Consider the following 21,187-nt stretch of genomic DNA (forward strand, 5'->3'; position numbering starts at 1 on the left):
TAAACGCGCGAGAGTCCACAGAATTACCTTATTTCTTTTGTTACATGAAGCGAGAGAGAGAGAGAGAGAGTAAGATACGTACAGAAAGGGAGAGAGAGAGAGAGAGAGAGAGAGAACGAACGATCGATTGATACGACTACAAGTTGATGGTAATTACTCCAATTTTCTTCGAGTTAATTATGCTCTATGCCGAGTGTAACGTACATGAAAGATCGATACCATTATAACGATATCAACATCGTTACTACGATCGGAGATACATACATTGGAGGGATGATATTCCCCTATATCCCCTTTCGCCCCACTCTTCTCCGCCGCTCCTATCTTCGAGCAAACTCACCACCACCACGGGCCGATACCATGGATGTTGGGCTAAAGCTTTGGTCCAGGGTGGCGGAGTTTGCATCGAACTACGTTTCGCGAGAAACGCGACAAGACGAACAAATTTATTCGCCGAAAAGAGCCGAAAAACTAACCGAACGTGAGAAAATCTGTCAATTATATAGTGCGGGTAGCAACAATTCTTACGAGTTGTCGTTTTTTCTTTTTCTAATTAGGACGTGCACCGTATGTATATACGTATATGTATTGAGAAAAGAAACAAGGAAAAAGGAGAAAAGTTAAAAGAGAAATTGAAATTACGATAAGTTGGTGCACTTTGATTCGTGGTTAGCTTTACAACGATGCAAAATTTCTTTCGTTTTTCAAAATTTGCCGTGTTCACGTATCCCGTATACGCAATAAGTGACATGCGTCAAGCTTAAAAGGTAAGCACCTTTTGACATTGAGCTTTTTATCAAACCTATCAGATATAAAGATCCAAACATAATAAGTGTCATATCGCATCAATTACGGAAAAGAAGACGCACGTGTTTCATATTTAATAATAATTGACGCGATTCATTTTACATGCATGTAATAAATGTAGAAGAAATTTGGTAATTATAGTTTTGATAGTCGAATCGAATGAAAATTACATTATAAAGCAGATCAGTTTCAATAAGGAAAAGAAAAATTCAATTTTTTAAATTTTTATAAATTCAATTTCATCGGCACATTTTGAATCATATCGAGCATAAACGGATATTGTTGTATCTATCATAGAAATTATTAAAACGAATACATGTGCGTGTACGCAACGTGTAAATAGTAAATACATACATGGATCGAATGAAAAATACTAAACGGGACATAATAAGACTTCTCTAATCGTAAGAGAAAAGGATGATTCGATGATCCTGTACACATTTACATTTGCCTCTGCGTTTGTATTTACGTTTACACAATGACGTATATACATGACATAGTTGAATGACATAAATATTATAAATATTGAACCGTTTGTCGAAAACGAACAAAGGTCCGAACAAACGAAACAAATGGAGCAAACGAGTCGAACATGGTCATGCTCTTCCTTCCTGCGGCACGCTCGTATTGATCGTACTTTACTTGTTGCACGCACACCCAATACCTATCCAGGACCCCGTGCGCATTCCCTAACCCTCTTTGTCTTCATTTTCCATCGGTGAATCTAATTAACGTGCAACCTGCGAATTGCCAGCTGCTAACTGCCGACCGTACAGGCGCTAACCTATCTAATATCGATGGTAATAGCGATATTCGATAGCGGTTTCGATAGTTTCAATTTCTTCGTCTCTCAGACAATCGACAATCTACGATCGATTCTTTTTAGATCTTTCTTTCATAAATACGGCCAGATACCTAAACGGATATAGTTCCGCTACTCTTTCGCTTTGGATACACTTGAACATCGAACGCGTCTCGCGTGTATTAACGCGCTGCCCTAGTCCTTTCTCCCTCCTTTAATTTCATAAATCATGTTTCTTTTTCTTCGCCGCAGTACGATTAATCACGTACCACATGCAATATCAACACCTACGACGACCATCAATCGCGTGTATTTCGTTTTTACAGTAAAATAAATTATACCACGATATGGCTTGAAAAGCAAATAGCGATTATTCGTGTTACACTTACGATCGATAACACGTAATATCTAAGCCTAAAGTTATTATAATTGAAATTAAAATATAATAAGTATAGTTAATGTATAGTTAATGCGATTAGTTGATTAAGCAATATACAGTTACAGCTTGAGAAATCGAACAATGTTAGCAAAGGACTCGGTCTATCATGAACTGTAAAGAAATCGAGAACGATAGAAGATCCGGATATCGAGATGCGGTGCATCCTAACGGTTGTCTCATTGGGAGTGCTTCTGGCAACTGTTCGCTGCAGAGAAAATGCAACGAAAAACGTTTTCGGTGAGGAAATGAGCGATTAAGGATAACGGTATCGAAGAAATTAATTGTAAAAAGATAAGATCGATGAAATAAGGCCTGTATGTAAATATATATGTTCGCAACTTGCAGATCAGTGCATCTTTCCCCTTGGCATGGAAGAGGGAAAAATTCCAGATGATGCGATCACCGCTTCTTCTAGCTACGAAACGAAATCCGTGGGCCCCCAAAACGCAAGGTAAATTATTTTAAATGATCGTTGTCGATAAAGGTAAAATTATACGTACTATTCGATGTGTTTTATCTTCGAACGATTTAGATTTCAACGTTTTACGATTCTTTTATCAGCTTCGCGTCAGTTTCGTTCCGTTAAACGTAAACACTACCGGTGGTTGGAATTTAAATAAAATAGGATAAGAAATATTCGGTTGAAAAATAAGATTTAAAACGATATAAATACATACGTATACGCAGTATGGTATGGTATGGCACTGTAGCGTAGCAGTTGGTAAGAAACGGCGATATCAGTGTTTGCACGTTTGTAGGATAAGACAAGAGAAGAATGGTGGCGCTTGGTGTCCAAAAGCGCAAATCAGTAGCGCGATAAGAGAATACCTGGAGATCGATTTGACGAAAAATCATCTGATAGCGTGGACCGAAACTCAAGGACGGTTTGGCAATGGTCAAGGTCAGGAGTATGCGGAGGCTTTCTTTCTCGAGTACTGGCGCGACACGAAATGGCATCAATATAGAAACTTGATGGGTGACAGAGTTCGTGTCTGTGTGTGATAAATCGACCGGAAATCGTCTGCATTGCTTCGAATTCAAGCACAGTCGCATCGAATACATAAGTACTTACATACATACTTATATACATATGTATGGGTCGTCGCGAGGAAGGAATTAGAAAAATATAAGAAAGTTACGATATCGTAAACTTTCGGGCGGTTATTCAAAGAAAAACACAGTCCTACGCTCTAGTCTGTACTCGAGAGCAAGGCGAGACGTCTCCGGTGACCGTTGATGCTGAGAAACAATGCTGCTACCGATATTCCTACGTCGATACACCGATCGAACATCGTTCGTTTCAGGTACTACGCGGCAACAGCAACACCTACTTGGTAGAAAAGCAGAAGTTGGACTTGCCGTTTGTCGCGAGCAAAGTGCGATTCGTACCTTACAGCCAACATCCACGGACGGTTTGCATGCGAGTCGAAATTTACGGATGCGTATTGGAACGTGAGCATTTCTATACCGTATATTTTACCGTTTGCCTTACCGTTTAGGCGTTTCGTCATTTCTCGTCTATCAATTCGACGCGTTGCGATCGTGATAACGTGTACGTATTATAATACAAGTACGCACTATACGAACATCAACTATTTTTCTCATCCTCAGAGTATGTCGCAAGTTATAACGCGCCCAAGGGATCGAATCCCGGTCCCGGAGGACGAAACGTTCAGGATGCTTCGTATGACGGTGTCGAGATCGAGCCTCTTGTTCTCGTAAACGGTCTCGGCCAATTGACGGATGGTATATTAGGCGAAATTTCTGAAATTCTCTCCTCTTCGACCAATGCTACGAACTGGATCGGCTGGTCGGATCGTACTACAATCCAGATTATTTTTCGTTTTCAAGAACTACGAGAATTTCAGAATTGTACCGTACACGTCGCTCGTATACCACAACTAGACGTCGAGGTTCGTTTTCTTTATTCTTTTTTACAACGAGCTTACATACACATACACAAAATTGAAAATTCAAAAATTCCTTTATAAATATCTTTCCAAAGCTGACAATTTTTTTTTATTTTTTTTTCTTAGACATTTTCGCAAATGCGCGTTTGGTTTTCCATCGATGGTGAGAATTATCGATCGGAAGCAGAAAAATCCGAGTGGCCGATCGTTGTTAAATCGGCCGCTGCCGAAACGGTTTTGGTATCGATCCCTTTACAATCTAGGATCGGACAATTCGTAAAAGTGGAATTCAGTCTTGCCGCGAAATGGTTGCTTCTCAGCGAAATTACCTTTTACACTGGTAAGTGTTTAGATAATAGTCATATACGAGTACAAGAATATCAGAAAAAAGAAAGAGTTGGACGCGAATTAATAATGCTTTGATAACCGTATTGACCGCAGGTAGCACAAGTCGATCGAACGATTTAAATATTTTAGCTGATGATCAATCATCGGAAATTCAGCAAAATCGAAGCGAACCACGAGCAAAATCCAGCAGCTCCGTCATCCACTCGACCATCAACTCCGTGAGTTTGAATGTAACGGATCTTTACCAAATCGACGAAGATGCCTCGATACCGGATGTCTTTCCCGTTGGTACCTCCCAAACGTATATCGGCCTTGTCAGCGGCCTATTGACAGTGTTTGCTCTTTTCTTAACATGTACAACATTTTTGATCAAACAAAGAGGCCGTAACAAAGTCGCTTTGTTGCAAAAGCATACAGCTCTACTGTGCGACTCATCCGCACCAGGCATTGCGATCTCTCCGAAGGATGTTAAACTCTCGAATTCGATCGTAACCGGATTATCCTTGATTCGCAAACCTATCATTATTGCCCCTTCCGATAACTTGCCTGATCGATCCAATACAGATTTCCAAACGGATGCCAAAGCTGCTGTCGTCGATTCTCACTTCGATAATTCCGATGCCCGTTCCACTCTATACGAGAGAACATACAGTCTATTTTCCGAAGAAAATCTCGTGGTTGCAAACTCAAACGCGTCCTCCACTTGTACAGCCGAATCATGTTCAGGTGAATCTAACCAACCTTTTCTACACAACAATTTATATACTCTAACCTATTGATTTCCGCGCCTATTTGTTCTAGTAAACTGTATTATGCATGTGCGTATACATACATGATACTATATATATTATTATTACGTATATTATGTTGCATTATATTACGCCAAATCTCATTTTTCTTCTACCCAATTGAATCCATTTCAGATTTCAAGCGCAAGTCGAGCTTCACGACAAACAAGTATGCGGAAGTGACAATGTCAACGACTATGACATATTCGCCGAAAAAAGCGTTTCATCTTCAATCGAGAAACACGAATCAAAGAATCTACGAGGGGTATTATGCGGCAACAGACATTTTAACGGTAGGATGATGGATCGGATGTGTTTGTAAAAATTCTAATAAAGGTATTATATAGAGATTTTTATATAGATGTATGGTTGTAGATAAAGAGAAGGGAGATACCGTCGACTATGAGCCCGTTTACACAGCTTCACATTCGCGAGGAAACCGTATGTTTACCAAGTACCATTGATTCTTACAACGTTCAGCGTGTTTCCAGACACAGATTAAGAATTCTAGACAAACTCGGTGAAGGAAATTTCGGTTTGGTAAAAAGAAACAATATCGATGAATTAAACTGATAGTTTACCAATATGAAATTTAATCGAATACGTATGCTCAATCAGGTCCATTTATGTGAAGCAAAGGGAATCACGAATCCTGAAGTAGGAGCGATCCAAAGTCGACAAATTGTAATCGTTAGGTCTCTTTGGCGAGGCGTTGTAGATTCTTTAAGGTATGTTACTAATTCCGAAATGTAACGCCGGTTCGAAAAACCTTTCTTTATATTCTTATGGCATTTTGACTTGAGCAATACACAGGTTGGACTTTACGAAGGATATGCATGTTTTGGCGATGCTTCAAAATTCAAACATAGCAAAGATGATGGCCTTGGTAGAAGAGGAACCGTTTGGGGCTATTTTCGAGTTCGGTCGATTCGGAGATCTCCTTACCTTCTTAGAAAGTCGCGCTGATAATTTGGACAACAAGGACGATATTAGGTGAGTAAAATATCATGATTATATATCAATAGTGTATTTGTCTTTTCAATTTCCTTTCTATTCTATCATATTCTATTCGCAGCTATGACAACCATTTAAGCTTTATTACCCAAATTGCATCTGGCATGAAGTATTTGGAATCCATGAACATTGCACATTGTGATTTAGCAGCCAGGTAAGTAAATCGAGAAAAAAATGACAGAGTCCATAAAGGAATAAATCGACTTAATCGATCCTCGATATATACGTTGTGTAATATTTTAGGAATTGCATTGTTGGTCAGGATCTGACAATAAAGATATCGGATCATGCCATATATTGTAGCAAATATGATCATCATTATTTCATCGACGGGCATAATGTAAAAGTTCCTCTTCGTTGGATGGCATGGGAAGCAGTGTTACTGGTAAGCGACTGTTTCTTATTTCCTCTTCGTTTCATCTCTACATTATCGTCATAGCTACGTCTCCTCGTCTTGTGCGCCTCGAGTATATGTTTCTGCTATCGTAACTTCGCTACGGACCCTATTTATTTTCATTTTTGTTTTCCCTCTCAGGGTAAACGTAGTTGCCGAGCCGACGTTTGGTCGTTTGCTGTAACAGTTTGGGAAATTTTTCTAAATTGTAAGGAGATACCATATGCGGATTTAACAGTGGCACAGGTTTTAGAAAACTGTGGCCGCTGTTACCAAAACGAAACGTATATCGGTTGTAATGGACAGCCTGATGACAACAACGACCAAAGAAATCATCATCGAATTCTTTCACAACCCGATCATTGTCCGGATGATCTCTACCGTGTAATGAAAAAATGTTGGAGTACACGAATCGAGGACAGACCCCAGTTTGCGGAAATTCACCTATACCTCGAGAGACTAGCCCTCGATTGAACGTTCGAGATACTCGAGATCGAGTAGCACGGACCAAATGGTTACAATCAGCCAAGAAGCATCCTGTACGTAAATTTCAGCTTTTTATGCTGACTTAACCTGTATTTTCGCTTCATTAATTTCTTTTTTATATCTATTCCTAATGTATATTTCAATCCATCTTAAAAATATCGTAAAACTATTTCTTTCCTCCATTACAAACACTCTTCGTAATCGCTTCAGGATGCTCTGGCCATTAACTTTTAATGCTCAATTAGGTTTATATATAAATCAACTTTTATGCATATAGAAATATACACACACAATCACACTTGTACACACTCACATACATCAAGCAAGAGAGAGAGAGAGAGAGTGAGTGAGTGAGTGAGTGAGTGAGTGAGTGAGTGAGTGAGTGAGTGAGTGAGTTTCCGCAATCGTGAAACACAAAGCACCATACTAAGAAATTATATTGTCTTGTCCTTCGATCAACTGTAAATGATCGGTTGTAATATGCAAAAACAATCGATGATTCAACATTGCAACCGTGATTCTTTACATACGAATATTCCAACAGCGAAACAAATAGACGTTGCAATTGCGTTACAATTCGAATGTCTAGTACCTCAGCTTGTTTAGCGCCCAATAATATTACAATACTGCTCATTCTGTATGTACAAGGAATAAGGCGTTGCATATGAAAAATAAATAAGATTTACCGGTTTGGAAAAACGCGCGGCAAGAGAAATACGTGAATTTAAATGATCGAGCACGCAAACGAATACAGCAGAAATGAACTTTTCAATGGACCGTTAATATTTACTTTTTATCAAAGCTAGGCGGAAGATGGTTTGCAAAGAGGGATATTGCGTTGTTTCGCATGTATACATGAATAAATTCACGTGCTCGAGTTTTGCATTCGAATGTGTTACGCCGTTACGCTGCAAATATTTGTAGAGTAATAGATAAAACTGCATATCAAAAAGATAGCCAGTAATAGCGGTTTGCGGGCGTTACTACAAACCAAATGGGACAATCAATATCACGAACGTTGTTTCATACAAATTAGACGGTACGCGACTTTAAAAAGTAATTATCGATCGATTTGCTAACACTTACCGAATATCTTAGGATATTACACCCAAGCATTACCAATCGGATTGTATCCTCACGGGTGAATCGATCGTACTCTCATCGTATCGAGCGTTGATATTTACGCGTACGTTTCTATAGAAGCATAAATTTTTTTAAATGTGCGATTACATCGATCGACATTTGTAATACAAATCATACGTATCCCATTAAAAATTATATTCTTCATATTTCCAACGTTACGGTAAATAAAAATTGTTATACACTATCTAATAAGCTGTGTCTATTGTTGGTGTTATAATATATGTAAGACTATTAAGACTGTTAGAGGGAAAAGCGTACGAGGAATTTCAGATTTCATTGCTAATGGTTTCTATCGACACCAAAGGGATGATGTTTGTTTCTCGATGAAACTCGGCAAGGGGTTGCTCCCAACGTTCTTCGAAGTAGATTCCCAAGAGAAATTTTGTACCAATTCCTGTGTTAATAGCCCAAGGCAGATGATGCTCGAGATATAATTTCCTTTGCCTAAAACGCCAAAGAGAAATCCAACTAATTGGACTGGATAAAATCCGGCGAATTGAATAAAAAAAAGATGGAGACAAAACCATCGATCGGTTGCAAGTATCGGGCTCGAGATTCACTCGATGAATTTACCTTGGACGCAACCGGAACGCTCCAAATATCGCTCCGCTGAAACACATTGGTAATCGTAATTGTAACGCTTCTACCCACTTGACCGTCACTTCTCCAAGCATCGTAGTTGGCATTAGAAGTAGAGCATGATAAATATCGTGTGTTTCTCGATATCTTTGCATTACATATGCTAATTCAGTATCTTCAACGAATCTGACCGCAGGTCTAGAATCGGGGGACACATTCTGTAACAGACCAATATTTTTGTTCCAATTTGCAGAAACGCGCTAATAATTTCAGTATATGATGTAATTTGTAAGAAACGACCGATCGATTGGTATGATCGCCGTCTACGTATATCTCTATCTAGTGCGCGATGCAGTAACAATTTTCATTACGAATTATACGTGTAGCGAAACATGGAAAATGAAATATGAAAACTGAAGGATGTGCGCGGATTGAATCGAATTGAATCGAATCGAATCGAATCGAGTGGAGTCAAGTCGAAAGAGCTTACGTTAACGTCCAAAAAATCGCAATAGATCCTGCCAAGTGTTCCTTGTGGTAATCGTCTTAGCGCGGAAAAGTCAATCGTAGACGAGGATATACGTGGTTTTCTGGCAAGAATGCGAGATCCCTCGGAGGTTGCGAGCATTTTTTGATGACAGTAGGAAAGAGCATCGGTACCGGTCGTTTCTCCCAAGCATGCGATCATGTCGCCGCGAAAAGGATCAACGAATGAGATCGCGGCTGCACCGGCCGCCAAAATTGCACGTTGCACCGGCGACAGAGATACACGATGTTTCGCGTAATCCATCGTGAAGGATGACGAGCAGCCAGTACTGCTGAATAATCTTCGAAGTGGCCAGCCTGAAACTGACGGAGGACTGAATGAGAATCGATCGTGTTTCTTTTCTCCAGAAATTAAATTTATTCACTATAAAGTACTTTTGTACACGTGCATTATTAATAATAGTATATTGCACCTTCGAGATTTCGAAGTACGTATGTACAAGTTGTATTTCACAAGGTAAAGGTGATACGCTATGGCGCGCAACATCTTATTATTCATTTCTTCTATCCGGTAACGGTCTTATCGCTTTGGTATGGAATCTTATATCTTATTTATGACTATTACTATAGTTTGTCACGCTTGCTGCTCTTTCCCTATTCCCATTTCGTTCCCTCTTTTTCCGGCTCCCAAAAGCATTATCATTCCACAACAAGAAGAACACGTGACACGTGTCGAACACTAACACAGATACAAAACACTAATACAGAGAAACAAGGTGATGGGCTCGAGGAAGCAAGAGCAACGGAGAGAGAGAGGAAGAGAAGAACAGAAAGAGCTGCGGCGACATATGGCACGACTTCGTTGCTCTGTACATCGATCATACAGCTTGCACTTTATTCGTCGTTTGGTCATCAGAAAGCGGAGAATACTTTGGTTCGGACGATTCCTTCCTTCGAAAGGTTACCCAAGTGTAAACCAAGCTACCGACAACGCTTAAATTCAATCCTACGAAATTTAACCACGTAAATATGTAATCACCACCGATCATCATTCCGAGATAAGTAACGCATATATTTTTCAAACATCCGATTATCGTGGTGGTCAACGCAGAGTTATAAAGTGTACAAAGTATCATGCTGTAGGACAATACAAAACCCATTACACACGAAAGCCCAAACTGTATAAGAAAGAACACATTGTTCCAATGTGGAAATTCTATGACAGAGTGCATGTCTCCCATCCAGTAGGCAATGCTAATCGCTGGGACAATCATAAACAATGAATTATAGTACATCAGTCCGTATTTTCCTAGTTCCTTCGAATCCAATTTCTTCTTCATGTAGACACCGTTGGCGGCCGTGAAGAAATCGTTCAATAGGATAAAAAGATAGCCCTCCAAATTAAAAGCAAGATCATTTAATGCAGCCACCACTGCCCCGACTATCATCGTGTATACGCTCAACTGAACGGAAACACGCGCCCTTACTCCGAGAATATAGTATTCAGCGATCATCGTCATAAGAATGCTAAATCGTCTAAGGGCGGTGAACATCGGAAGGCTCAGCTGTTTTGTACCACCTAATCCAAAGATCATGTTACCGATGTAAATGATTGGTAATGGCCATATCTTGACACACGTTGTTACTTCTAGGTTAGGAAATTCAACGTAGCGCAACTTCTTTGCTGCAAAAAGTAACATGATGGTAGCCAACATTTGTCCTATGCCGAGCATTTGAAACGATGGAAATTCGAACGACGTCAGCACTGTCTTATTTACAACTGTGATCATAAATGAAGATAACCCGTAAAATAGGGCAGAACCGACCCTCGCGAACATCACATTTTTATGACTCCACGGCATACCGATTAAATTGATAATATTCTCTTACTCTCTTCTTTTTTTCTTACTTTCTCTTCTTCCCTTCTCTCTTCTCTACGTTCCAATCACAACTTTTGTATTACTAATACGCCAAATTTATGTCAAATTTCATAAAACATACACTGGTATAACCTTATCATTCTTCTATCGGTTTTCTATTTCTCCTTTTGTGCTGCACACGTCGCCAACGAAGATTCCACTATCCTACTGGATGAATACTTAATGTTACTGAATACCATTAAGATTTGTTTACAAAATGTAAAGTACACACACGAGCGCTTCTTTTTCCTCTAATTATTCTTTAAACGTGTTGACGTAATATTGTATCTTCCTCTATCCCTATTTCTATTTCTACCACGGTATTGCACTACTCTTCGTTTATCGTTGTCGTTGATACATACAAATTTTCTATCTCGCTTTTCCTTCTGCTTTTCTCTTAATCTATTATCTTTGTTCTCAAAATGAATCTCAGTATATATACGTAGTATACTTGCATACATACGTATATCGTGTTTAATTCTTTTATATGAAGATTAAGAATTTCTGCTTTGCAAAATTTTTATCAAATTCCTTTTATAATTTATTTCATTTATAATAATGAATAAATTGTTATTCATTTAATTTTCAGCCTGTTATTAACTAATTTGTTATAAATATCATTCATCGATTAATAATACTTGTATACATATTTATCACATGTACAAAGTTTGGATGGTAGGAACACAATACTAATGAGTCATCTTATAATTAAAGGAGATGAAAAAGAGAAAAATATATATCGTGAGATATACATATTATTCTATTATTTGTCTTTCTCTTTTTATATACTAGTAAATATGTATATCGCTCGATCACGAATACTTTACGAAGAAATGAGACTTGCTTACAAGGATTTTGAACATGAAGCGCTATCTTGCGATCGCGTTCCTCTAAAATTCGATCATACGCTGATGCGTTTAGGATTTCATTTCATAGTCTCTTTCATTCGGTTCAACTAGACCGAACATAGTCCGAGCTCTCGTTTAGTGTAATGAGTTTCTATTCGATTATTTAAGCAAGCGTAGACTGTAATAGTCTAGTAAAATTATTTAAAGTTTCAGCGCAATGTGTTTTTGTTCAAAGCTTTCTTACATAACACGAACTAAAAGTTGTAAAAACAAAAATATATCATGATGTAAGTTGAACATTTGATTTTAAGAAAACCTTGAAACATTTTACCTGCCTTCTTTCGTTATTGGTTACATTATAATCGATAACCAACTGGTTCCCATGTTATTTTCAGGATAGAAAAAAGGAAACATTGACGATTTTATACGACGTATTTTTATCATGTTATTTATTTCTTGCTCAATCAGGATCTCCCGTAACGTATGCCTATCATCGTTGAAACTGTCTATCGCTACAGTATGTGTGTTTACTTTTTTCCAATATTATTAAGTCTTCAATATTTTGTTACTTTTTCTGACAAATTATCCTAGTATTCTACCGAGGCTACATCAAGCGTAAAGAAATTATCCCGTACACAGAAATACCGATGTTTATTAGACACAAAAAATGTCAAAAATCAGAAGATATCACCTAACTTTGTTACATCGTTTGATCACCAAAAGCCTACTCAATGTGTAGATATAACGAACAATGAAAAGCAAAAGAATTTATACATGCAAAATGAACAAGAATGGCAGTGTATAAAATTAGATTCTGGCAAACTTCGAAAACATTGCTTCATGTTATCTAAGATACGGTTAACATGTAAGAGAAACTAATATCTTTAACAAAAACATTGATATTTTATATGATAATTTGTTTGAATAGAAAAAATGGAGAATCAAATGATTATTTTTAGCTTTGGTAGTTGTAACAACCATGGCTGGATATGCATTAGCACCAGGGCCTTTCGATGCTTTTACATTTGTTGCATGTTCTATGGGTACTGGATTAGTGTCTGCAACAGCAAATGCTATCAATCAATTTTTTGAAGTTCCTTTTGATGCGCAGATGTCAAGAACAAAGAACAGAGTGTTGGTTAGAGGTTACTTAACGTATGTAGGATATAGTTTCAATTACAGAAGCATCCAGATTCTTTAGCTTAGAACTAGTGTTATCTATAACAGAATTTTTCAAGTAGACCTGGCCATGCAGTAATGTTTGCAACGGTATCTGGCTTCAGTGGATTATTATTATTATATACCGAAGTTAATGGATTAACAGCTACTTTGGGAGCAGCTAATCTGCTTCTGTACACTCTTATTTACACTCCTATGAAACGCATTAGTATTCTAAATACTTGGGTGGGTTCCATAGGTAAGTATATTATGATACTTTTGTTATTGTATTTTAATGTTTTTCACTATACTAACTGAGATTACATATCAACTGTTATTTAGTCGGAGCCATACCACCATTAATGGGTTGGGCATCTTGTGTCGGCAATATAATATCTCCAGGTGCTTGGATAATGTCTGGTCTATTATATGCATGGCAGTTTCCTCATTTCAATGCTTTATCATGGAATTTGAGACCAGATTATTCACGTGCCGGTTATAGAATGATGGCAGTCACGAATCCAAAACTTTGTCGTAAAACAGCATTACGTTACACCGCTGCATTAATGGGTCTTTGTTATTTAGCACCAGTTTGTGATGTAACAAATTGTTGGTTTGCCTTGTTATCGACACCACTTAATGCATATTTTCTTTACCTTGGTATGTCGAAAACATATTTATACTGATATTTTGAAAAAAAGAAAAGGAAGAGGAATGAAAGTAAATTTAACTTTGTATTTTCTCTTTTCTAGCTTGGGAATTTCACAAGCACTCTGATAGTAGAAGTTCACGCAAACTGTTTCGTTTTTCATTGATTCATTTACCTGTTCTTATAGTTCTTATGCTTATAAATAAGAAACAGTGGTATAATGATGACAATAGACAGAGAGATATGGTACTTTCAGAAGAAAAAAGCGATATGTACACAGTATTAATGAAAACGATTGCATCGACATTTTCGAGCACTTAATAAACTACCTTGAAATTTACGTCATGATACTGTAGGAATCATAATAAGCTGTAAGTTGTACATAAAGATGACTTTATAATACTTGATGAAGCAATTTGTAGTATAATTTGTGAATAATAACAGTTATCATAACTGTGATCATGTATAAATATTAATACAATATTCATAAAATATGATTACGTACATGTAATAGTATATATATTTATTTATTTATTTATTTAATTTTTGTTTTTATAACTTAAAATATTATACAGTGTCATATTTTATCTTGAATAGCTTTCCGTTTCGCAGCAAATTCTATCGCCATTTGTCTTCTAGTTTTAGTTAAATTTCTGTGTCCAGCACAATCCAGATTTTCCGTGAAACATTTGTTTCTACAGCACTGTCGGCATAATTTATGAACACATTTGAGACTCTACGGGAGAAAACGTAACGGCGAGATTAATAAATTTCATTCGGATTGATAACAAAAGATTATGTTTAAAATAAAGTTTTGCAAACCACTGGATTTGGACAATCGCAACACAAATCAGATCCTCTTTTCACGATGATAGCTGGTCTGTTGGGGCGACGCGCTATTCGTTTGAGCTTCTTCAGCCGTTTTCGTGATATCTCATTTCCTTCTTCGTCTCTGAATTTTCTCTTGATCGTTTCATTTTGCTACAAAAATTGAATGTCGAAATAAAAAAACAATTATATCATATGATAAGGGAAAGAAAGAAAAGAATAGGGATAGGGATACAGATAGAAATAGAAATAGAAATAGGAATAGAAATAGAAATAGAAGTAGGGATAGGAAAAAGGAAAAGGAAATTGTAGTAGAATAATGGAAACCAACCGTTTCGATCCTTTCAATTTCTAGCTTTTGTATATTCTCCTCTGGAAGATGACGTATATATGGTTGGCACAACCAGGGAGGTAGTTTTAAGTTATGATCTGAAATATAGAATACAAGTAAGTAACAACAGTCATACTTTGGCGGTATATAACGATAATGTAATTAAAAATACAAAGAGAAAGTGTATACACAGCCAGAAGGAAAGTGGATATATGTATGTCATGCGAATGAAGAATAAAGTATATAATGGAATATAATATAATCGAATATATGGTAGAGCCTACGAACCGGACATTTCTTCCTGCCAGATTAAACGACCTTCGTGATAAGGCAGATACCGATCCCTCAAAGCGTATACGACGTTTCTGAAGGATTCCATGGTAGAGTTTCGGGCCAAATTTTCTCTCTCTTCTTTATTTTCTGCTAAACAAAGTCTACTCTCTAGTTAAAAGAACGCTGAATGCATAAGTCGATTTGTAATTTCGAAAATTATTTATATAGTGTACATAGAGATCGAAAATAAACGGAAGCTACAAATAATTGATTTTTCATACGTACGTGTGTTGGAACAATTTAAAAAGATGACCACGAATGTAAGAAGGAGGGGCTGGATAACGTTCCACCAAATCCAAATATTCAAGCGCTGGCTCCCAACTAGGTGGATAACGAGCTTCGAATATGTACGGATTGTAAAGGTTGCCCTCTGCTGACATTACACCGTGAACACCGGTTTCCTCTATACATCTTTCGATATCTTGCAGACACTGTATGTTACCATTCGCAAACACTGGAATTGTGACGGCCTGTCTGAACGTTTGAAATAATAAGAAATAGCAACTGACTGGAAGATACACGCCAAATGAAGATACGAAGAGTAATTGTTAATCATACCTGACGGCTTTGATGTGATCCCAAGATGCGATACCGGTTAATGGACCTTTTTGTTCCCGAGTTCGTCCGTGCACGGTAAGTAATCGTGCCCCAGCGGTCTCGAGCATTTGCGCGTACTTAACAGTTTTATCGATCTCCGCAAATACACGAAGCTTACAAGTAACTGGCACACGGAGACTTTTGCTCAAAGTACTTACTGTAATATTTCGTAAGAGGAAAATAAATTGGAGATGTAACGTTATATTTAAGATTTATGTTACGAACCGATTCGTCGAAGCAAGTCCCAATCGTCTTGAAGGAAAGCACCATAACGACCACGTTTCGCGATAGCTTGAGGACAACCAATGTTTATATCCACTGCGTCGCAGTACGGTTCTGCCAAAAGTGCTGCCTCTAATAGCGTATTCGGATCGTTGCCACAAAACTGTAATAAACGAGATCAATGCGAATATGAGTTAAAGATAGAACGACGATTAAAGTCGAGAGAGAGAGATGTGAGTCGTATACCTGGACGATTAATGGGCGATCTTCGGCAGTGCTGGTAAGAGCCTCTCGTCGATATTTCGGATCTCGACAGAACACGGAAGAATGAAGCATCGGAGTGTAACAAAGGTGCGCACCATGACGACGACTTAACAACCTCCAGGCTAATTCGCTTGCGTCGACCATTGGTGCAACTACGTATCGTGGAGAACTTAATACATTTTCCCAAATATTCGTCTCAGATGTAGCAGAATCTGTGGCGAGTTGATCGGATGTGTTTACTGAAACTGATGACATCTACAAAAATATATGATCATGAGTACATAAGAGAAGGTAATTTATTAATTTTTCAGTTTAAGCGAGCAGCATGAGTTTTGTTCAAAAGATTCTGTTCTTACGATATGGAAACGATTACTCACTTACGGTACTCACTTTATGATGTTTAAATCTAGGATGAAAGATGTGGTGCATTCACACAACTATTCCCCCCGTTTCTTCCCCTTTTTCTCTACCATATTCCCTTTTCACATTTAAGTTTGCCAAGAAAAGAACATGACGGTTTTAGAGTTTACTGCTTATCGCGTATTAGAGCCGTTTTAAGCCGAAGAAGCAGCGGAGCAAACGATCGGAGTAATCAATCAATACGATGGATTTCACATTTCCCGTGAAAATGAAACGGGTCGCGAGCGACTTGTGAAGACGACAAAGGGCGCGGCACAGATGACGATGATGACGACGATGATGAACAAATGGAACGGTTGGAGAAGCCGGAATACGACGACAGAGAAGAATGCGTCGATCGTGGTGTGGCAGGTTTCGATAATTCCGATTCCAAAATAGGAGACAGCTTGATAGATTGCGTCATTTGTGATTTGATTTTGGCTGTTTGTCCTCTTCGAAAAAGAAATCGTGTGTTCGATCTCCTATATGTCGTGGATGATCCGAGCATTTTCTGTGATCGGACCAAGTTCCGATATTGTTGTAAGTCCAATGAATCGGATTCTGTGATTGACGGTGAACGATGCAACGCATGAGGTTTCGAATAAGATCGTCGTGCTGATGTTATTGTTGTTGCGTCAGTCGCCAGCGTTTCGAACGGAACGATGAACGAAGAAGAGACCGTGGCTGTATGGGAGAGTGACGATGATGACGACGACGATGACCACGATGGCACCGTTGCCATCGTTTCCTTGATCGTCGTTAGATTCCGATTTCGATTGCGATTCCGATTGAAATCGGTAGTATCAATTTCCTTGGACTTTGGTGTCTGCGACGTGTTGGTCGCGTCCAACGACTGTTGTCGATTCTTCCTTTTCTTCCTGCACCTTCTCCTCCTTTTTCCTTTACTTAGATAGGTCCGGAGAAATCTTGCTATTCTTTCAACTGTTTCGCACGAGTTTGTCGAAACGCGCACCACCTGGTCGGACGTATCGTCACAACTGGATCGTTTTTTGGATTCCAACACGTTCGGTCTGCCGTTTGCCGTACAACAATGCATAGTTAATGGCGAATTGAGTGCGGCGAAGCAACAAAAAACAGGTGACGGTGTTGATAAACCAGCGGCGGTAGCGTTACAATCTCGAGACATCGTAAATTGTTCGGTATTTATTGCTGCCGACGGCGATGGCGATACGTCCGCGACCGTCGAAATGCCCATGGCCGACGTGGTTTCATCGAATCGCGATGATTCGGGCTTGTACGCCGAGAAACAAAGTCGGAAATTTTTCTTTTCGTTTTCTCGATCGGAGTAAGAGGATCGAGTTGAAGGAGATTTTCTTTCGAGACATTCGTTTCGGCTGTCGTTTATACCGCGACGCGAATATGAGTTTGCATTATTCATAAAGGGTGATACTAGAGGATGAGAGGCGGAAATGAACTCGCAGAAGCCATGTCGTACCCTTGTACTCGTAGACTCGGCAACTATTTGCTGCACGGTTATCGTGGAAGCGTTATCCGTAACTGTTGTTGGTTGATTGGTGAGTGTAGCGGCGGTGGTAGTAGTAGTAGTAGTAGCGGCTGTGATGGTGGTGTTTGTGGAAGTAGAGGTGGTGGAGGCAGCGGCAGCAGCCGCAGCCGCGGCAGCAGTGGCGGCTGCAGCGATCGCGACGGCGGCAGCGACAGAATTCTTCTCCCTTTTGTTTCGTACGTATTCGTAGGTGGTTAATCCGAGACAGGCGATGTAACCGTGAAAAAAGCATAAATGAAGTAAAAGTATTGCTACGATCGCCGAGAGAATTCCAATGGCGGAAATAGCAATTATAAGAGTGGTGTCCGAGGCAGGAACAATAAAGGGAATGACGGGATCGGTTGTGTTATTCTCCATTGTCAGATTTGCGAGTCGATCGAAGAATAAAGAGGAGGACAATTCGACGACGGAAAGACCAGTAACAAACAGGCTTGCTAGAATAGCGGAAATCAAACAAACTAGAAAAGCGCGATAGTTTCTAGCTCCGATGCAATTGTTGAGCCATTTGCAGTGATGATCGAATCGGACGATGCATTTGTTGCAAATCGAACAATGTTTCGTCCTCTTGCTTTCGGTGTTTATGTTGCAAAGATGACATCTACCGTCTTCGATCACGTGCGAGTGTTTCTCTCGGTCGAATTCCGGTAAAACCTTGTTCGTTGGCTGAGATCTGACGCGTGGGTCCGCCGGGTCCAATAAAAGTACCGCCAAATGAGAGCAAATATGCGTAAAGAAGATAGCAGCTATCGCGATCGAAAAAGCCGGACGTAAATTCGGTTCGAGAAGCGGCGTCAGTACCGCGAACGTATTTACCACAATAATTAAGATCACCACCCAGCCGGTCACTTGTTGGGGATGCAACGGAAGCTCAAGTCCATGCACGCGTCTAAACTTTCTGCGTTCCGGTCTCATCAACGTATTGCTTTGCCCCGAGCACCATTTCGATAGAATATCGTTCGTAATTCTACTTCCTTCGTGTCGCATAACGTAACGAGATCGTTTGTAAATACTTGCATCCGCTGCTAAATTATCCTCGAATCTGTCACTTTTCTCACTTCGTCGTCGTATTCGTCGTTTTCGTCATCGTCGTTGTCGTCGTCGTCGTCCTCGTCCTTGTCCTCGTCCTCGTCGACGACGACGATAAAAATAACGTCTTCCTTCCAGCTTTAATTTTTCTCATCCTTCTTACATCTTCCATTTTTTCATCGCTCTTCCTACTCTTCACTCACCGTTTTTTCTTTGATTCCTCGTCGTGTCATGTCCTCTCGAATTGTTCTTGTTTCTTTCTTGTCCTTTATCCTATCGATTTTAAAAAATTTGCTTCTTACTTTAATTTTGATTCTGTTTTCTTACTTTTGATTCATCGTGGTCGTCTACGATCCTGCAGTACATGACAAGGCCCACTTGTCGAGAAACTAGATTCCACATCGTGCGACTCTTCTCGAGAATTCTCGGTAAAACTCGGTTTATGCCCCTTTCGATGGAACGCGCGGTTTCAATCGATATTCGCATAGCAACCTAATAAACCTGTGTAAATCAGCCGAAACGTACGTCTTAGATTTTTCATGGATATCGTTGTAAAATACAATTACCTCTTTCCGATAATTTAAATGTCTCCAATTCTTGCTCTAGAAATGCTACATGCATATCCACGTATAGATACCAACGTATTCGCATATTATTTGCCAGCCACTTCTGCCTTTCAAACGCCAGAGTCCTTTCTAATATCTCTTTTCTTTTTTTTATATCATGTACTGCATTCGCTGTATTTATTCGTTTACAGACTCGCATATTTCAAAGCTTCAAAGTTGACAAATTTTGAAACAGCAAGATAACACGTTCATTTTCGCTATAAAAACAGTCTCGAGAAGCTTGTTCAATTTTGTGTTTTCTTCCAGTCGTATATCGTCTCTCATAGTCATAGTTTCTTACAAGTTAATGTCTAAAATTGTAATAAATAGGCAGTGTCATTGGATCATTCTGCGGTAATACATTGGTTATGTATGTAAAAATGCGTGGCGAGCAGATGATACGATTCTCCACACCAATCACTATATGGTTGTATAAAAAGATACATATAAAGTATTTTAAAAAAGAAGTGGCTTGCGTTACACGACACTTGATGTGAAATTTCCGTTGCTACGCATTTTATTTGGTATAGAATGATTTAATGCCACTATGATCTGTGTGCGTCGCTTTTACGGGACAAATGAAATTTGATATTTTTATGACTTTTTCACAAATTTATATTTTCTGTAATACAATATTCTATAATTTTTGTAATAAAATATGATATCGTTACAAATGTTAACCCTTTCACGACTTTATTATCGTTATTATATCGTTATTATTATTATCGTTGTTATTATCATTATCCTGATTCTTCCAACGTGGGTGGTAATCTCAACTTCTACATATATATGTCTTCCCTTTTAATGATATGTCTACGTGTTAACATAGATATAAAATCATACAACGGTCGAATTAAAACTTTCCTGATTTTGATTGATACACACATCCGCACGTATGCACGCAGCTTATGTCATATAACGAAATTAGAATTTCCCCTAGCCCGTACTACATGTTTTTTTTTTTTGTACATTATACATTAGAGTCTCTACTTGAATTCTTGATCTTTTATCATTTCGATATTCGATCACGTACTATTATAAATTTGTTGATTAAACAGTGAACTACGCTATTGTCAAAATAAAATATACATATGTATGGACTAACCTTACTCTTAATTCCCAGCTGTGAGGTTAGTCGTTAAGTTTTGTCAATATTAATGCACGATGTAAAGGTACTCGTAGAGCAAAGTATACTTTCTCCTTGTTGCACAATAACCATATATGTAAATAAGTTCGTCACTTGACAATATTCTAATAATAATTTTGTGATTTGTTTCGATCTACCAC

General features: G+C 38.6%; 4 protein-coding genes across 28 annotated transcripts; 2 read left to right on the forward strand and 2 right to left on the reverse strand.

Annotated features, from left to right (window-relative positions):
• Positions 1-293: 293 nt before the first annotated feature.
• LOC126921155 (discoidin domain-containing receptor 2-like) lies at positions 294-8,315 on the forward strand. Of its 4 annotated transcripts, XM_050732429.1 has the most exons (16): positions 299-481; positions 558-767; positions 2,108-2,285; positions 2,394-2,499; positions 2,807-3,032; positions 3,353-3,500; positions 3,660-3,961; positions 4,085-4,298; positions 4,400-5,032; positions 5,230-5,387; positions 5,470-5,634; positions 5,713-5,822; positions 5,908-6,087; positions 6,170-6,262; positions 6,352-6,493; positions 6,644-8,315. In XM_050732429.1, exons 3-16 carry the CDS (start codon positions 2,201-2,203, stop codon positions 6,974-6,976), a joined length of 2,895 nt encoding a protein of 964 aa, XP_050588386.1. In that variant the 5' UTR covers positions 299-481; positions 558-767; positions 2,108-2,200; the 3' UTR covers positions 6,977-8,315. The 4 variants fall into 4 exon arrangements, with proteins under 4 accessions (XP_050588406.1, XP_050588397.1, XP_050588386.1 ...); XM_050732449.1 differs by having other exon boundaries at positions 294-767; positions 4,436-5,032; XM_050732440.1 differs by having other exon boundaries at positions 298-767; positions 2,114-2,285.
• LOC126921432 (UDP-sugar transporter UST74c-like) lies at positions 6,106-11,769 on the reverse strand. Of its 2 annotated transcripts, XM_050733041.1 has the most exons (5): positions 10,797-11,753; positions 9,201-9,559; positions 8,705-8,928; positions 8,075-8,575; positions 6,106-6,680 (listed from the first exon to the last, which is right to left on the reverse strand). In XM_050733041.1, exons 1-4 carry the CDS (start codon positions 11,056-11,058, stop codon positions 8,398-8,400), a joined length of 1,023 nt encoding a protein of 340 aa, XP_050588998.1. In that variant the 5' UTR covers positions 11,059-11,753; the 3' UTR covers positions 6,106-6,680; positions 8,075-8,397. The 2 variants fall into 2 exon arrangements, with proteins under 2 accessions (XP_050588998.1, XP_050588989.1); XM_050733032.1 differs by lacking the exons at positions 6,106-6,680; positions 8,075-8,575; positions 8,705-8,928; positions 9,201-9,559 and having other exon boundaries at positions 9,591-11,283; positions 11,348-11,769.
• A 253-nt stretch (positions 11,770-12,022) lies between these two features.
• On the forward strand, positions 12,023-16,061 carry LOC126921378 (protoheme IX farnesyltransferase, mitochondrial). 4 transcript variants are annotated; one of them, XR_007712311.1, is made up of 11 exons: positions 12,023-12,250; positions 12,359-12,480; positions 12,555-12,828; positions 12,923-13,118; positions 13,205-13,380; positions 13,464-13,781; positions 13,874-14,141; positions 14,954-15,045; positions 15,123-15,309; positions 15,431-15,624; positions 15,691-16,061. XR_007712311.1 is itself a non-coding variant. In XM_050732926.1 (7 exons), exons 2-7 carry the CDS (start codon positions 12,406-12,408, stop codon positions 14,089-14,091), a joined length of 1,257 nt encoding a protein of 418 aa, XP_050588883.1. In that variant the 5' UTR covers positions 12,023-12,250; positions 12,359-12,405; the 3' UTR covers positions 14,092-14,286. The 4 variants fall into 4 exon arrangements, 1 of the variants encoding a protein (XP_050588883.1); XR_007712304.1 differs by having other exon boundaries at positions 14,410-15,309; XR_007712305.1 differs by having other exon boundaries at positions 14,954-15,309.
• LOC126921221 (tRNA-dihydrouridine(16/17) synthase [NAD(P)(+)]-like) lies at positions 14,285-21,153 on the reverse strand. Of its 18 annotated transcripts, none has more exons than XM_050732688.1 (11): positions 21,006-21,145; positions 19,862-20,932; positions 19,623-19,787; positions 16,328-16,600; positions 16,085-16,244; positions 15,821-16,016; positions 15,488-15,736; positions 15,218-15,363; positions 14,930-15,027; positions 14,593-14,751; positions 14,285-14,506 (listed from the first exon to the last, which is right to left on the reverse strand). In XM_050732688.1, exons 3-11 carry the CDS (start codon positions 19,779-19,781, stop codon positions 14,348-14,350), a joined length of 1,599 nt encoding a protein of 532 aa, XP_050588645.1. In that variant the 5' UTR covers positions 19,782-19,787; positions 19,862-20,932; positions 21,006-21,145; the 3' UTR covers positions 14,285-14,347. The 18 variants fall into 18 exon arrangements, 17 of the variants coding, with proteins under 17 accessions (XP_050588645.1, XP_050588560.1, XP_050588633.1 ...); XM_050732603.1 differs by having other exon boundaries at positions 18,201-19,787; XM_050732676.1 differs by having other exon boundaries at positions 19,623-19,796.
• Between the last annotated feature and the right edge of the window lie 34 nt (positions 21,154-21,187).

Source organism: Bombus affinis, chromosome 1 (genome assembly GCF_024516045.1).
Source record: "Bombus affinis isolate iyBomAffi1 chromosome 1, iyBomAffi1.2, whole genome shotgun sequence".
In the NCBI taxonomy this organism is placed as follows: domain Eukaryota; kingdom Metazoa; phylum Arthropoda; class Insecta; order Hymenoptera; family Apidae; genus Bombus; species Bombus affinis.

What these genes read in the sequence shown, in the direction of transcription:
- LOC126921432 (XM_050733041.1), bottom strand. Translation starts at nt 11,058, where the DNA reads ATGCCGTGGAGTCATAAAAATGTGATGTTCGCGAGGGTCGGTTCTGCC. An exon ending in ATTACCAATCATTTACATCG is followed by an intron (nt 9,560 to 10,796) that starts GTAACATGATCT and finishes GTCCTCCGTCAG; the next exon opens with TTTCAGGCTGGCCACTTCGA. An exon ending in GCGATTTTTTGGACGTTAAC is followed by an intron (nt 8,929 to 9,200) that starts GTAAGCTCTTTC and finishes GGTCTGTTACAG; the next exon opens with AATGTGTCCCCCGATTCTAG.
- LOC126921155 (XM_050732440.1), top strand. Translation starts at nt 2,201, where the DNA reads ATGCGGTGCATCCTAACGGTTGTCTCATTGGGAGTGCTTCTGGCAACT. An exon ending in GGCGTTGTAGATTCTTTAAG is followed by an intron (nt 5,823 to 5,907) that starts GTATGTTACTAA and finishes AGCAATACACAG; the next exon opens with GTTGGACTTTACGAAGGATA. An exon ending in GACAACAAGGACGATATTAG is followed by an intron (nt 6,088 to 6,169) that starts GTGAGTAAAATA and finishes TTCTATTCGCAG; the next exon opens with CTATGACAACCATTTAAGCT.
- LOC126921378 (XM_050732926.1), top strand. Translation starts at nt 12,406, where the DNA reads ATGTTATTTATTTCTTGCTCAATCAGGATCTCCCGTAACGTATGCCTA. An exon ending in TGAAACTGTCTATCGCTACA is followed by an intron (nt 12,481 to 12,554) that starts GTATGTGTGTTT and finishes AAATTATCCTAG; the next exon opens with TATTCTACCGAGGCTACATC. An exon ending in TTGGTTAGAGGTTACTTAAC is followed by an intron (nt 13,119 to 13,204) that starts GTATGTAGGATA and finishes TTTTTCAAGTAG; the next exon opens with ACCTGGCCATGCAGTAATGT.
- LOC126921221 (XM_050732588.1), bottom strand. Translation starts at nt 19,253, where the DNA reads ATGCGACACGAAGGAAGTAGAATTACGAACGATATTCTATCGAAATGG. An exon ending in GGACTTGCTTCGACGAATCG is followed by an intron (nt 16,017 to 16,084) that starts GTTCGTAACATA and finishes GAAATATTACAG; the next exon opens with TAAGTACTTTGAGCAAAAGT. An exon ending in GCGATTGTCCAAATCCAGTG is followed by an intron (nt 14,507 to 14,592) that starts GTTTGCAAAACT and finishes TTTCTCCCGTAG; the next exon opens with AGTCTCAAATGTGTTCATAA.